The sequence below is a fragment of the Accipiter gentilis genome, chromosome 5 (assembly GCF_929443795.1).
Source record: "Accipiter gentilis chromosome 5, bAccGen1.1, whole genome shotgun sequence".
In the NCBI taxonomy this organism is placed as follows: Eukaryota; Metazoa; Chordata; class Aves; order Accipitriformes; family Accipitridae; genus Astur; species Astur gentilis.
Genome location: NC_064884.1, coordinates 9,847,512 through 9,863,596, shown reverse-complemented (window position 1 = coordinate 9,863,596; position 16,085 = coordinate 9,847,512). Strand labels below are relative to the sequence as shown.

Genomic DNA, 16,085 nt, shown 5'->3' with positions numbered 1-16,085 from the left:
CCTGCAAGCTGCTGTTGGATGGAGACAGCCGTCATCGCACAGATCCAGCCTGTCTGACGTCTCGCCTCTCATCGCCTCCTGTGGGGCAAGGAGCTGGGGAGAGGGAAGGGGCTCCCTGCGCTGCAGGTCACCAGTTATTAGTCTCCTATGGAAATGCAGTCGTAGAGCAAGTTAATCATGGACCCAATCCAAAGAGCGGAAGTTTCTACCCCAGTGGTGGTTACCTCTGGGCGAGATCCGTTCTGGTTTGCCAACTATTGCAGGAAGATTTGCTGGCATTTTTCTGTGCCACCTCCTGCACCTGGAGGTCTTCCGTCTGCAGAGCCACGATGCTGTCCCTTCGAGCGTGATCCCCAGCGAGATGGCTTGGGAGCAGATTAAAGCACACCTGCTTGCTAGCTCTCCAGCTCACCACTGAGTGCCAGCCCAGCCTGTTTCAGCAGCTCAAAGCACCCCGGGGGCAGGACCTGGGCTTTATTCACACACAAATCAACACTGAAGCTGAGCAAAGGGCGTCTTGTACCAGCATCCGCTCTGGAAGACCCGAGATCCCAGTGGTGCTTCAAATGGGGTGGGATTTGCTTCTGCCCAGAGTCAAAGCAAGAAAATAAAACCTTGCTTGACCTCTTCCCAGTGGTTTTGGAGTTTGGGTTTTTTTCCCTCCTCCCCAAAAGACACCAATTCCCTAGCTGTCAGTTTGCCTTAGAGCAGAAGCTTGGCAAAGGCACTCCAGCTCTAAGGATGCCCTTTTTCTGAGCCCTACATCAGTTCTGCAGCCAAGGGTAAGTGTGGTGGTGATGGGGAGGCAGCCCAGCTCAGAGGCGATTACTCCTCCATCCCATTTAAATGTAAGGAAGCACCTCAGGATCCCACCGCCAGCATCGCGAGCGGCACAATAATAAGACGGATGCAGAGGTCTGACCTTTCGGCAGACAGCGATGCCGCGCGGGGCTCGGCAGCTCCTGCCTTCCTGCCATTGAAATGCCGAGCAGCCCCATTTCCGTGGGTAAATATGAGATGTAAGTGGTAAAAGAGGTAAATGAAAAAACCACCAAAGGAAAGAAAACTTGGACCAACTTGAGTAGATGGAAAATGAAAACCATGTTGGAATTGCTCTATATATTCCATCAGGTCACAACAGTTCTCCCAAGCTGTCCTCAGCAGCGCAACTCAGTGTTCATTTTCCATGCAAAAAGGGGTTGGGTTTTTTGTGTTTTTTCCCCCCCTCAAACCATGTCATCATTCCTAAGGTAAACAACAGCTAGTAACAGCACAAGACTTTTGCTTCCCTCCTGTTTTACATGTTTTGGTTTTTGTTTTTTGGTTGGGTTTTTTTTGGTTGTTTTTTTTTTTTTAACCCATCTGCTCTACCACAAGCTATGCAAACCGCTGTCAAAATATACTTCCCAGGAGCTCAAGGAGAGCCTGCATGTGGTCATCGTGCTGGCTTTAAAAAAAAAAAAAAAAAATAGTGGGTGAAAGGCAAATCTTCCCCCCCCCCGAATGGAAACTCTCCAGGACTTCTGTAATTACACCAGTTCTCAAAACGATGCAGGACACACACTTAATGCTTGGATCCTGCAAGAGGGACCACGCAATCCCTGCGAGTCTCTCGTTAGCGATCCTAGGCTCAACGAGACTTGATGGCCTCTGTGAAGCTCAGCCAGAAGAGGGCATGTCTGCCCTGGCTGCAGAACAGAGATCCCAACCTGCTGGAGATTTACTTTGTAAGGTGTCCGGCCACACACGGGTTTCAGTTAAAACCACTAAAGTGGAAAGTTTCCAGCCTGGCTATTATTCCTAAAGAGGTGGCAGTGCGGGGAGATGCTCCCCTGGGTCTGGAAGGAAAGGGGCCAGCCCCTGCCCAGGGAAGGCTGGGTTAGCATCGCCCGCTTCTTTGGGCACTGCATGAGTCACAGCCTAACTTCTGCTCAGAGCTACGACTTCAGATCATGCTGATAGCATTTTGTAATCTTTTTTTAGCTTTTTTTTATTTAGCTCCATTTTATTTGCTTTTCGGGTTTTAAGTGGAAGGACAGGGTGGGTTTCTGAGCATTTCTCCACAACAAAAAACTTCGGGGTTTTTGAAATGAAACCTGAATCATCATGCAATTCCAGGGGCTGAGATGTGAAGGAAATATTTACAGATTTATTTGCTTATTTTGGCCTGGGTGGAAACAGACATTTATTTCCCACTTCACAAAATCTTTGCAGTTTGTTGCTTGCCTGCAGTTAAGTGCAGTACCTCCTACGTGAGCGAATGCAGTCAGCAGGTAAATGACTAGTTTAGGGATTTCTATGCATTTGAGAAGTGGGTCAGAGCAGGACCAGGCTCCACATACCGCAGGGCAGGGAATGACCAGGACTTCCTCACACTGGGACCTACAGCATCACACGTCCCGGGTGAGAAAACAGACCCAGCAGCAGCTTTCGCAGCCTCTGAGGCCTGAATCCCAGGGGACGCAAACTAGAAACAGGGGGAGGAATGAAGGGAACGGTTATTCCAGTGCATTTGCTGAACTTGGGATCCAAACCTTTGGAGTTTAAACCCAGAGCCCTCCCAGCATCCAGGCTCTCAGGAATGAAGCGCCAGCCACTTTTTGCTACCTTAAGCGTGACTTCCAGCTGAACCCTGTGCCTTAGAAAAACAAAACCATCAAAAAATGGGGACCAGCTCACATGGACAGGGCTTATCTTTGGCTTCCCCTTGACTTTCTGTTTATATATGGTTATATTATGAGGCTTATATTGAATAATGTTAGCTAAAGATAACTCACTTGTTTATACTGGATTCAGCCAGCTTTGATGACACTAGAAATAAAGCTCCAGCAATGCTTACCAGCTGGCTCCTGACACATCCGTAACTTCTGCTGAGCTCCCTGCAAAAAGCCAGAGCAGCTTCTTGCTGAGAGATGGGCACACATGAAGCTCGACCGAAACCCAGGGGCATGCTCTGCAAAAGCACGTGGCCCCAGAAGGGCACAGGCTAGAGCTGCCAAAAGCAACGCTCTTTCCCAGAACCTAATTCTGAATTTGCAAAGAAATGGAGGGGGTGGGGTAAGAAAGAAGGAAAAAAAGAGGAGTAAAAAGCCCATGCTATTCCCAGTTAGAGGTACCACGGAAGAGATGCCCAGAGTCAGCATCCACGCTCACAGCGGGGAATCGGAAAGCCAGTTGGGCTAATCTTTCTTTCAGCTCCTCACGCTGCATGTCAGCTATAAATATCCAATTTCTCTCACCTCTGAGCAACAAACTTCATTAGCAGAAAGGAAAACAGATTTTTCTTGGGGTTGCTCTCATGTCACTGGAATGGCAAGCACTGCTGTCACTGCACTCTCACTCCCAGGGCAAACACAAGGCACCTGCCCCTCCTGGGCAGTCTGTCCATCCTCCTCTTTCAAAGACGAAGATTTGCTGGGTATAACTAAAGAAATAACCTTGAAAAGAGCCCAGTTCTGGAAGGCATGAATCATGAAGCTCTTGGCAAGAGCAGTCCGCACATTGCTCAGATCAGCTCCTTCTGCATGGGGTCCCCAGGGGGATGACCTCAATGTTTTCATGTACTAGGAGATAGTTTTCTGCCAAAATTTTCAAAAAAGTATTTGAGCTTTAGGCTCATCTTCCTTATTAACGCATCCCCCAACAGGACCTCTCCTTGGCAGCAGATGGGGAGAGGGCCTGGGACGACCGCATCCGATAGCGGGGGGCTGTCAGCCTCCTTGCACTGCTGGTAGCAGATCAGCAGCTCCATACTCTCCGGTTAATGACAACATTTTGTAACACCCCTTTTTTCTATAGGATCTCTGTTCCCCCCCACCACCAGTGACCACCAAGAGTCCCCCAAAGGGTCAGCAAATGTTATCTTTCTGGGGATAGAAGATGCACAGAAGAGCAATTTGCTTGCAGAAGTATTATTAGTAGAATATGACCACTTTTGAAAGCAAGAAATTAATTATTTTTCTTTTCCCACTGCAGGTTGAATTTCATGACCTTGTCACACCACACCTCTTGATCAATCCCTGGTCATTTGGGCTGTATTAATTTTTTAACTGGCTCTCCAGGTGGTAGAGGAGGGAGGAAGAAGCAAGTACATCCCATGCCACCTGACCGAGCACCAAGCGATGCTCCTGTGAGTCAGGGAGAGTCCAGGGGAGCTGCTCATCCTCTCGGAGGATTTCCACCTTCCCTTTCCTTCCAGCTATTGCTGCCTAGGCAGGGCAACACCCATCCCTCCCTAAGCCCCCAGTTTGTTTACAACCCTGCCTTTTCCTTCACATTTCCCTCGGGCAGGTTTCTGCTGCCTCCAAACCCATCTCCTTCACATGAACAAGTGCATCAGCAGGAGGTAATGGGGAGAGGAAAAGCAATTCAATGCAGCTGGGCTGGGACAGCAAAAAAAAAAAAAAAAAAGAAAAATAAGAAACAACCCAGCTGGGTGTGTGTTGGAGATGGAGGCGGAGGGACAGTGCCACCAGCGCCCACCCCACTGAGTCACAGCCATCCCTCTGGGACCCACAGGGTGTGGGAATGACAAGTAAATCACGCTTTGCTCAGCAGCAAGATGTTGGTGTTTGGGTTGCAAAGCCGGAGCCACCCGATACCCTATTTCAGCCAGTTTGTGCCGCCTGAATTCTTTCCCATCTGGTTGTTTCACACTTTGGGCTACCAGGCAGCAAACCTCAGTCTGGATATTTGGGGGCAAAGCCACAAACACAGAAAGTCTGACAGGAGGGCAAGGGAAAGCAGGCAGGAAATTGTGCATTATGAGTAAACAGTCTATAAAGAGAGGAAATTAATATTTAATAAAAAAAGCCCACCACTCCCGTGGCTCTGCTCCAAAGAGGAAGCCGCAGACATGTAGAGACACCTTCATTTATGCATGTGCGTGACTGTCCTAAATGTCAACAAGAACCCCCACAACCTCCACCCTGGACCCCACTGCCCTTTCTGGACCCAGCCGTCCCCACTGGTGTGATCATCTGCGAGTGCAAGGGATGATGGTGCTTCCTTTGGGATTCCCCCCCCCAGCACCAAAGTGGGAGGACGCAGAGTACGGGTAACACCTCGGACCCCACCCCGCTCCCAGTTTTAAGTGAAAACAGGGTACTGTGCCAGTGGCGTGCAACCATCCTCACTGGGCTGTGGCTCTGTTTGTCCCCGGGAGGGCAAGCACAGCCAGCCCTACAAGACGCTCCATTTTGTTCACCTTCAGTCTTGTTTGCAGCCTTAACAGAGACCAATTTATTTCCATTCCTACTCCAAGAAGAAAACCAAAAGCAGAAGCTGATGGCACCTCCAAGGCTTGTCTGCATTGCCTGCCACCTGAGCTCAGCTGCAGGTCAAAGATGTTTCCCAGGGCTTGCCATTCCCACGTAATAAGGACAACGTTTTTTTCCATGGGAAAGAAACCTTATAGAAGGAAACAAGTCCTCACAGATCACCCGAGAGAGAAATGGTGCAATACTTTCTTTCCACTTTAATTCAATATTTAGACAGGCAGCAACTCGCTCACCCACCCACCCACCTCCACCCTCCGGCTCAGCCAGCCTCGGAGGGCTCTCTGCAGCCCTCAGCAAGCCTGGCTCTGGATGATGAGTGCTGGACATCTACCAGCACAGGAAAGGTGTCAAATCTGTGCTGGAAAAAGCCATTTGCAATGAAATATGTCATTATAGTCCAGCAGCAATGAGAGCTGATTAGGATAGTGCTTGATCCACTTGGGTTTTAGGCAGGGTTATTAGAGAGGATGCTGCCCCATGTCCGTATGCCACACTCTTTGCGGGAACACAGCCAGCATCACCACCGCAGCTCCTGATCAATGTGTATTATTCACCTTTATAGCACTTCAGAGGCTGCAATGAATTAAGGTACCTGTGCTGCATTTGCAGGCAGGAACAGGAGGTGTTGAGAAGCTGTGGGTGCACAGTAAGCTCCTTATTAGGCCTCAGTACAGTGAGCAGCTTGGGTACACCCCTGCTTTTCTCTTCTCCTCCCATACTTGTACAATATTTCCCTTGTGCAATATTTTCCTCAATATACTGGAGAATAACAGCTTTGAAAGTAGTATCTGTTTACTGAGGAAAACCTCAAGCTCCGAGCCTGCAGTCTTAAGTTCTGCTGAAGTTTTACAATTTCAAGGAGAGTCAGGGGGGGAGGGAAAGGAGAAACTTCAGGAAAAAACCATTACTGAAACCATTTCTCCCCACGCCTGACTCTGAGGCACATTGAGACCAAAGCAAACGCAGGAGCTCCCAACATTTTCCAAGCAAAGCAATGCTTTGCCTCTTATTTTGAAATGCAACATAACACTGTTGAAGCATCATCGCTATCAAATACCACGACCTCGTGCTGCTGTGCAGTGTGGGGAGCAGGAGCGGTGGGGTTACAGGCCTTCACACCATGCTCCTGCTCCACACAAGAGGAGCTGGACAGGCTAAAGCAGCTGCAGAGAGGGGAAAATGTTGCCCAAAACTGAGACTAGCGAAGGCACCTCTGCAGAGGGAGCAGGGATGCTCAGCCCATGATCCTGCCCTTGGGCCCTGCCTAAGCCAGGAACCATGGCCATGTCCTCGCCTGGGCATGCTTATCTCACTTCTGCTTAGGGTGTTTTGTGGGCTTAGGGTGGGTTTTAAAATTATTTTTACTTTTTTTTACTTTTTTAAAAATCAGGCCAAGTTTTGCACGAGGGCTGTTGCAGGCTCTGAAAAGCAGGCACGTGTCTGAATTTCCAGTATCCATATCAGTACTTCACAGTCCTTGCTATGAGTATTTCATAACCTTTATTCATTTGCACTGGGGAAAAAAAAAAAACCCACAGCTGCCAAACAGAATGAACTAAAATGGAAATCCCTTCCAGCATTTATTGAAAGGGGAGAATCCCAAGCTATGCCCCCCCCCCCCCCCCCCCCATTAGAGTATGCTAAAAATATTCTCACCATGTTTTGCCCATGCAGCCAGCTCCCCACAAAGAACAGGCACACAACTTTTGGAGGGGAAACATGCAAAACTTCCCCATGCTTTTACAATTAGCAATTATCTTTCACCAGTTTGTCTTTCAGGGCCAGTAATTGCAGGAGCAGATGAAATGGCCCAGTTTTCCTTTACGTAGGCAACCCCTGGTTGGGAAAGCGTATTGCAATTCCCCCTGGCTACTTTGCTCCAACCACTGCTTCAGGAACAGCCTTGCAGAGGCTGAGCAGCACAACCCTCCCCACATTGCCAAATTATCTAATGGCTTGCCCAGCAAAGCAGATGACCAGGATATATTACGAAATTCAGAAATAACAGGGTATTCAGCAGAGTTGAAGCATTTTTTGCAGTGATGGCAGAGTAAAAGCCCACGCCACGGTGTTGGTGAAACCCAGCTCTCCTGCACCCCGAGTGTCAGAAGGTTGCACCCCACCATCCAAGTGGAGAAAGCAGATATCCAGATCACAAGCCATCAGCAGGCAAATTACCACTCACTCCAACTTCTCCAAGCTCAAAATCCCAGACCAAACTTAACAGAATGGGTTGGATTGTTTGGCTGTAGAAATCCCACGGTTTATTTTTGCAGCCAGAGGGTGTGTGCACTAGCCAGGTGTCCTGGTGGGATTCCAACATTAATATCCCTAAATCTCCCTCTGAAATTAAAAGGAGGGGTTATTGGGCCTTTTTTTTTTTTTACATCTGTCCTCTTCTTCACCTTCCCCCCACTACAGAGTAACTCCCCCAGAAGTATTTGTTGTATAATATTGCTCACCCTACCAGCACAACAGTGGGAGGAGAGATCCCTCTGCATGCAAGCGCTAAGGGACAGCATCTAATTTAATTCTCATTTTCTTAAATACCTCCATCTGCGAGGAAGGCATGGCAAGAGGTTATTACTACACTGCATTTTATACACCCCATCGATATGCTGCCCCAGACCACCCAATACAAACTAGTCAGCAGTTTAAACACTTGCAAGGCGCTACACAGAGCTTTTGGACATGAGAAAAAAAATAATAATAAAAAAATCACTGTAACAGCAAGTTACAGCAACCAGTTAAGAGCCAAAACATCCCTTGGTGTGAGTTAATCAGGACTCTGCCCTTTGTCCTGCAAGGTATTTCCCTGCAAGGAGCCTGGTGCTCCCAGGAGGCAAGTCCCCAGCCCCGGCAGGGTTCCCAGGACGAATGCCCGCTCACATCCTATTCCCATAAGCATCTGGGGAGCCTTTCCTTTTGCACAGGCTTGCATGTAAACAAATCTGTGTCCATACAGAGCTCTGCCAGCTCAGGCAGCTTTATTATGGCTTTTGGGGTAATGCTTTCCAGTTTTCTTAGTGGCACTGCTGCTGCCACCAGATCATTTCTATGAGCGCCTCATATTACAGCTACGGTCCAGTCCTTCCACTTACAGGAAAAAAGAGCTTCGGAAGAGTGCCCCATATATAACCGAAAACAACTTAAACCCCCTGCACACTCAGAATTTATCTCTTGGCATTCAGCGTGATTTCACCTCCCTGGATGCTCAGCCTGCAGCCCTCGAACACCTCCAGCAGACAGCCAGACACAGCCAAAGCTCACGGAGAGCAGAGCTCAGACCCCAAGGTCCGGCAGCCCTGTGTGCATCCCTGCCACCCGCCCCAGGGCTCAGCCTGCTCCCCATGGGATGCCACTGGCTTCCCTAGTTATGGCAGCAGGGTGGCTGGCAGCCCCTTGGGGACAGCAGCCAGAGCCCTCTGTTTACTCAGCTCCTTCCTGAGGCTGCAGCGCAAGTTGCTTTTGGAGACTGGGAACTCTTAACATTACTTTTTTTTTTTCTTAAGCTATTGTTATCATTGTTGCACTACGTGATTTATTACCCAGCAAAAGATTATCAGTGCCCATATTAAAATGGAGAGGAAGAAAGAGAAACAATGTTTGAAATGTCTGGGTTTAAACACACAGGGTCCAAGCACAAGGGGCGAGGTGGGCTGGCACCACTGGGGTCTGACCACCACCGCTTCCTCTGTATGGAGAAAGTACAGAGAGGACAAAAACTAGACCGATGTGGGACCACTGCAAGCTGGACCTGTCCCTCGGGAGAGGGTGGGCAACACAGGTGAGCGTACATCAGCATGCAAGCAGATGCATTTTGCAGCACGGTTAGTCCCACCGCCGAGCACATCCCAGCGTGCAGGGTTAGATGGCCGCTCATCAAGGCACAGCACAAAAACTGCTCAGCAAGTCCAGGGAGCCCAGCACCATAGGTCAGCCTTCCTCTGCGGGGTGTATCCTGTCTCTGAGCCCCCCGGCTGGGGAGGATTTCAGCCCAAAGGCAGTGACGTGTGTCCTTATTTGACATCCAGCATCATACATTCCCCATTATCACTAGAGCTGCTAATAACACACTGCATCAGCTCCCTCCCACCTGGCAGAGACCCCACATAGCACCTGCAAATGTCTCACCCAAGCAAGCCAGCACAGGGAGGTACAGCCAAGACACAGGGATCCCACTAGAGAAGTACACGGATGACAAGGAACTTCAGCCGGTGCCATCAGCAGCTCGCAGCACTATCTCATCCCCAACAGCTGTTGCTATTTTGCCCAGAGACGCCCTGCTAACAGAGACGCTGCACATCCTTTTAGCTGCCACCAACTCCTGGTCTTCCCCTTGCATGCTGCCAGCTCAGCACCTCATGCTTCGACCAGACCTGGGAGCCCCCCCGCACCTTCCCACTGGAGGATGCTCAAAGGATTTCGGGTGCAGAGGAGCTGGACCAGGGCACGGCCGGGAGGAGCACCCGCCCGCACTGCCCAAGCAAGCAAAGGTCCGCGCACAAGATAAGGGCATGAGCAGCCTGGGTTTTATCTGCAAGAGATGTGAAACCGCTTGATTTGATAATGAGGTTGTTTTGAACATCGAGTACCTACACAGCTAAGCGGCTTTGCTGGAAACTGCTCAGAAATGGGTGGGAAATCTGCTTTTGATGCTGGAAAGCAGGAGGCATTCAAAGCCCACGCGGGTGGGACCCCATGCCAATCGCCTCCACCGACCCCACGAGAGCCGCAAACTGCTCAGCCAGCCAGGGAACAGAGCATCATGTGGGGAATAACCCCCTGCGTGGGCACAACCAGTGGGCAGGGCTGGGCACCGCCTCGAGCTCAGTGTCCTGATTGCATCTGCTGTCAGGAAGGTTAAAATATCCACCCAAATCTCACCCCCCCCAGCTTTAGCCTGGAAGTTGCTTCAACATTGGAGAAACATTGACAACAGCAAGAAACTGCAAAAGCTGATAAAGCTGCAGGGAGGGTTGTTAGACTGCACGCTGCCAGGATTAAAAACACCAGCCCATAAATCTGCACTGCCACGCAAACAGCAAATCTGCCCTCCTCCAGTAAAAAGAAAAGGGGGAGGAATGAAGAGAGACGCACACTGTGCTGGTGCTCAGAAGGGACGGGATATTTGGGTGGGAACTGCTCCTTCTTTTCCTTGCTCGCCGTTTCCTTCCATCCAGGCAGGCATTCACTTACTCTGTCAAAAAAAAGTCACCTCTGCTTGGCAATTGCGCTGGGATATAACAAGGATTTTCCTAACACAGGGTAAGAGGGCCAAAGGATAAACCTCTCCGTAAGAGCTGGTTTTGAACAGTGTAGCAACTAGGGAGCAAAACATGCAGGAACCAGAGAGAGGCCAGCTCCAGGAGCCCACCTCTGTCTCCAAGTCCCCCTCCTCAGTGTTTTGAGTCACCATGTAACAGCCCTTCCAGTCATTAATCACACGGCATCTGTTGGGCCAGTTGGACTTACTTAATGAATAACAAGGTTTTCAGCCCATTAAAGGGCACCACAAGCTTTGGGTGCTCAAAGTGGGGAGTTCACATCTGTGCTTGTTTCACCACAATTAAACAGAAACAGCGTATTGATGAAAAAAAACTATGCAAGTTAAACACCACATTGCCACGTAGATACTAGAAGCCTTCGTATCACATGTGAATCCTGCTGGTTTGTTCCAGTTTTACCCAGCTTATTTTACCTCTGCTAATGCATTTAGTTAGAGGAGATTTATGCCAAGCTTTTTTTTTTAAATTATTTTTTTGTCCTTTAGCAAGATCACTTTGTTATTTGGTGCAGTAGAAAACCATTTAAGTTCCTTGTGCTATCCAGAAACCAAATCATACAGCCAGGATCCACCCGCGAGGTTCCATGCTTTTATTTACTATGCTGTCCTTTCTGCAGACCATTAACACTGTTTCTGGGAAGAGGAACTGTCACATCTTTTTGCGGTTAAATAAAAGGCGAACACGGGAACATTTTGACCTGCCTTTTGCCAACACGTTGCATAAATACACTGAAGCACCATGCGAACATGACATTGATCTTGCTGTACAGCTAGGAGCCCATAAAAATACATGGTTGGGGCCCCATTTCCCCTGCACTTTCCCAAACAGGACATTCTCCAAGAGAACAGCCCAAAATACCAACAGCAAGCATTTAACCAGCAACAGGCAACTCATTTTCCTGTGGCCCCCAACAAAGAACCAGCGCTACCCATCACCCTCACCAGAGGCAAACCCACCAGGGAAGCATCCCCTGAGGAGCTGGACTACTTCACCTCCCTTCTCCTTGGAAGAGGCTGGTGGTGTTAGCTGGAGAGGGTGGCTGAGGGTTCAGGCTCTTCCAAGACAAACCTGTCGCAGCCCTCGGTAAGTCACCATGAGCCAGACTGAGCCTTGCCCATTACCTTAAGGCAGCAATCGGTCTCATAACCATGAGTCCGGCATCTCAAACCCTCCAACGCAACAGCAGCAGCCTGGGCACAGCAGTCCATAACGCACCAAAACTCAGTCCCGCAGCAATCTCCACCAAAACAGCTACTTGGGAATTACCAGCCAGCAGCTACAGCACCACCAGAGCCAAGACAAAAACACCTCTGAGAAGTTTCACCAGCCCATTTAGCAACATGCAATTCACCTATTTCATTCCCTACCTGCTGTAGCAAAGCCCGTGGATGCTCAACTGGAGTCCATAGGACCAACATACATTACATTTGGAGCAGTATTTGATACACAGCACAGAGAAGGTCCTCACAGCCAAAGCTCTCAGAAGTATGCTGGGGGAGCAGCCAGGTGAAACAACTGCAGCTGGACAAGCCTGATTCCCATCAAGCCCTAAGGAGCACAGCCCGGGGGCTGCCTGATCCCCTCCACCTGGGGAAGAGTGGTCCACCCAGGTGCAGCAACCCAAGAAAACCCAAGGAGCTGCTGCCCATTGTGCCTGTGTCATGACAGCGTGGTGTGGGTAGCACAGATACCCAGCTTGTCCCTGATGGTGCCCTCCTCTGAGCCCTGCTCCGAGATGCTGCCAGCCTTTCAGGGATGCTACCAGCAAAGGGCTCCCTGCAAACACAGCCTGTGCAGGTGTTAGGGGGAGGCACGTAGCCCGGTCATTAATAAGCGAGGAGTAGCTGGGTTGGCTCCTCAGCTGAACCCTATGAAATCAAGCCCTGCAGAGTATATCCCAAGTTATTTTATCTGGGTTAGCAGATGCAGCTAGGTGTCACCCAGCCGTGCTGGCTGGAAAATGCACTCCGTTGGCATGCAGACAGTGAGTTCATCCAACGGGACAGAATGCAACAGGCAAGCAGCAAAGCAAGCCTTATTGAACTGTTACAGGCATCCCAAAAAGGAAGTAGCAGCCCCCCCAGACCTCCCTGTATAGCACCAGGATGGGGTTTGAAGCTCTGTGTTCATTCTGGTGCTGCTGCGCTCTGCTTGCTGGCCTCCATCCCATATGGTTTGCATCCCTGCTTCCCTGGCTCGTTAAAGCAGGGGCCATCCCAAAGGCTTAGCCACAGGCTAATGACTAGGGGAGACGTGCTGCAGGTGAGAGGAGGAGGAGGAGAATGCTTGATAGCAGTGATCGCTCTCAGTCCCCTGGGAGAGTGGTGCTGTAGAAAGCGAACAGCAATACATCAGGGCGAGGAGAAGAGGAAGATGGAGATTGTGGGCCATGATAGTTCCATTCACTAAATGGGAAGTAAAAGAAAATCTTTATCTGTGGAGTGCAGAGCCAGGGGAGATGGAGATAACGCAGCTCCATTGCGCTGCAGCATCTGATACCAACTAAGCCGCCAGGCTTTCATGCTTTTCTTTTAATTGCCCCCTTCCTGCTAAATTTAATTGGAAACTAAACAAGCAGCAGCCTTTAGAAGGAGAATCAGAAGCAGAGGATGTCCTCTCAGAAAGATTAATTGCATCGATCTACCCTAATGATGTCCACTCCTTCCAGAGGATGATACAGCCCCAGGTTTCACAGGCGGCTGAAGGTGTGACTGTGACCACATCCCTGACATCTCAGTTCTTTCTTTAAATATTGAGTAATAAGCCCTTCAGCTAGCACTCAGGGAGTCCCCTAGAAAAGAAACAAAAGCCTGAGAGGCTGCGGGGGCAAGATAGAAACTCCTTTACAATAAAAACAGAAAACTGTGCAATTTTATTGTGAATTATTGCTTATGGTATGCATGACACAGGAACACATATACAGTTATAAAAATCCCGGCAGGTAACAGAGTACAGAGAGACCTCAAAATCAATAGTGTGCATGTAGGAAATATAACTTGACGCTGTGGATCTTCTGATTCCGGTGCTGCGGTTCAGCGTCAGGTCAGATCAGTAAGGCTTTTGGACCCTGCCCTGTTGGATTTTATCCAGCATTTGTCAATCAAACTATCAAATTTTTAATCTTGCTTTCCAGGCTCCTGGGGAGCCACATCAGAGCTGCTGGAATGCAGAAAACGTTATTTTTGAAAAGACTTTCAGAACAGCCCCCAGAAGACATTTTGCATCCAAAAGCACCTTTTTGCTCTCTTTTAAAAGACATGGCTTTGTGGCCATGACTTTGAGCCAGGGGTTGCGAACACCCCTTCTTCTCTGCCTGCCAGCCGTGAGCACGCTGAGCTGCAGCTGAGGCTTGGGACGAGGCTGTCACCGAGTCTTTTGGAGGGACGCATCCAGGCTCTGGTTCTCCAGATGCTCAGACACGTGGTTTAACTTTGCACGCAGCGCAAGTCCCAGTGCAGCAGGTCCACAGAAGTACACATAGAAAGGATGCCTGAGGAGGGCCCCAGCAAGACACCTCATCTGCCTCCCGGCCAGGAATCTTTAGGTAAATAATTCTCCAAATATTTAACTTAAATCTCCCTTGCTGTGATTTAAGTCTTGACCCAGGACAGAGGGAGGAGATTATCACCCACCCAGGGAAGCATAAGTGCCATTGCGAGAAGGACGGGGACCATGGGGCCAGGTCTCCTGCGGGGAAGGAAGCTTTGCAGCGTGACTTAGGCAGGCTGGCTTTACACGCTGTGCTTTCCAAAACCCGCCGTGCTGACCCCTTTCCATGCGCTGACCCCCTTGCATGTGCGTACACAGGTGGCCCTGGGTGGCGGGTGCAGGCTGCCGTTCCCAAGCTCCGCTTTCCACCCTGTAGGAACAGCATCCTTACAGCACCAGCAGTGAGAGAGGGATGGAGAAGGTGCTATTGTAGGAACAGCATCTTTCTAGCTGATACATATATATATATATATATAGGTGATATATCTTCATCGTGACGGAGCAGATGCTTTCCATGACCATGCTGAAGGAGGGTAGTATAGCTCCTGTGTGGGCAGGAGGGCACAGGAGCAAAGGGGGGCTGCTGCAGTGGCACAGCGGCAGGGACCTTCACCTTCTGTTGCTTCAGCCCCCGACTGCAAAGGGAAACCCTTCTACTGGATTTAACCCTTCTGTTCAGATAGAATTTGTGTAGATTACAAGTATTTCCAAGCAAGGGATTTTTTCATTGCTCTGGGTACATACAAAACCAGCCACAGCAGAGCCCAAGTCCAGCTCAGCACCACTTGGTTTGGCTGCACTACATGTAACTAACAGCAACAAAGCCTTTTATAAATGGAAAAATAAGTACCGATCCCAGACTTGATAGTTTTAAGAATGAAGTAGTATAAGCAGCTCCCCAGAAAAAATGTATAGATCCACCATGACCATCGAGATCGCAGAAGAGAGGACAGAGCGGTGAGAAACCCAGCCCTGGTAACCATCTGCCCTTTAAACCACCCATTTGATTGGGAAACAAACTTCATAAAAATAACATTTTGGAGCCATTCCCCAGTTGCCAGTGAAGACAGACACACAATTTACATGGGAAACTCATACCCAGGGAAATAAATGAAGGCAGTAAAAACAAGTGAAAAGAGGACAGTTTACGAGTTTGGATGCATGCTGCCTCTCCCTCCCATCTTGTCCTCGCCACATGTGTTTTAATTTTCCTCCCACTCCCGTCCTTATTGTACTCCTCTTCCCAGGGAGACAAAACATGGTGCTCTCCTCACTAAAACTGCAGGAGGAGGGCTAATATATTCAACTCAACCTCGCTTTGCCTGCAGTCCCATCCCTGGGATGATCCCTGTGCCCTCCTGTCTGCAATCCGGAACGTCCTGCCATGGTCCTTGTCCTGGGCAGACGTGCTACCCAGGCTAGGGCTGCTTGCTGAAGGACCCAGCTGCTCTTTGCAGGTATCACCTATATGAAAAAAGCTAAGAGTCAGCCACAAAGGGAAAACCCACAAAACCCATCACTTTGGAAAGGAAAAAATAAAATTAGTTGATTTAGCTGTAGCTTGCGCAATGCCCGCCTTGACTAAGCAATCAGTCATACTTCTCCTAAAACCCAGGAGAGCCCAGGGAAAAGAAAACCATGGAGAAACACATGGTAGCACCCAGGCAATTGCATTACAGCAGGGGAGATGTAAGGTCTTGAAGTTCTCCCACCCAGCCCACCAACACACTCCTAGCTGGAGCCCAACCACCCTCTTCACTTATTAAATCAATAATACTTTGGTGGTTTTTTAAATCAATAATACTTTGGTGGGTGTTTGGTTGGTTGGTTGGTTTTGCTTTTTTTTTTTTTTTTTTTTTTACTGAATCTCCAAAGGTTTGCTGGGACCACCACTCAATAAAATAAGATTATTTATTAGTCTCAGGTGGTCCAAGTGGTTTTTGGGCATGGGATTGATGTTTCTGTGCAGTTTTCCGGAAGGCAGGACACATGGCAACATGAGGATGGAGACCTGGGTGCTGTGCAGATA

General features: G+C 49.3%; 1 protein-coding gene across 4 annotated transcripts in view; it reads right to left on the bottom strand.

Moving 5' to 3' along the window:
- LOC126038789 (GDNF-inducible zinc finger protein 1-like) overlaps nucleotides 1-16,085 on the bottom strand; it is a 67,624-nt gene that overhangs the window by 36,854 nt on the left and 14,685 nt on the right. The window contains exon 1 of one of the 4 annotated variants that reach the window (XM_049801036.1): nucleotides 2-13,353. The exons of 1 other annotated variant lie outside the window; for it this stretch is intronic. In XM_049801036.1, coding sequence (XP_049656993.1) covers nucleotides 2-72 — 71 coding nt within the window. In that variant the 5' untranslated portion in view covers nucleotides 73-13,353. Of the gene's footprint in view, nucleotide 1; nucleotides 13,354-16,085 lie in introns of those variants that run through there. 2 more of the 4 variants (XM_049801039.1, XM_049801042.1) reach the window with 2 other exon arrangements.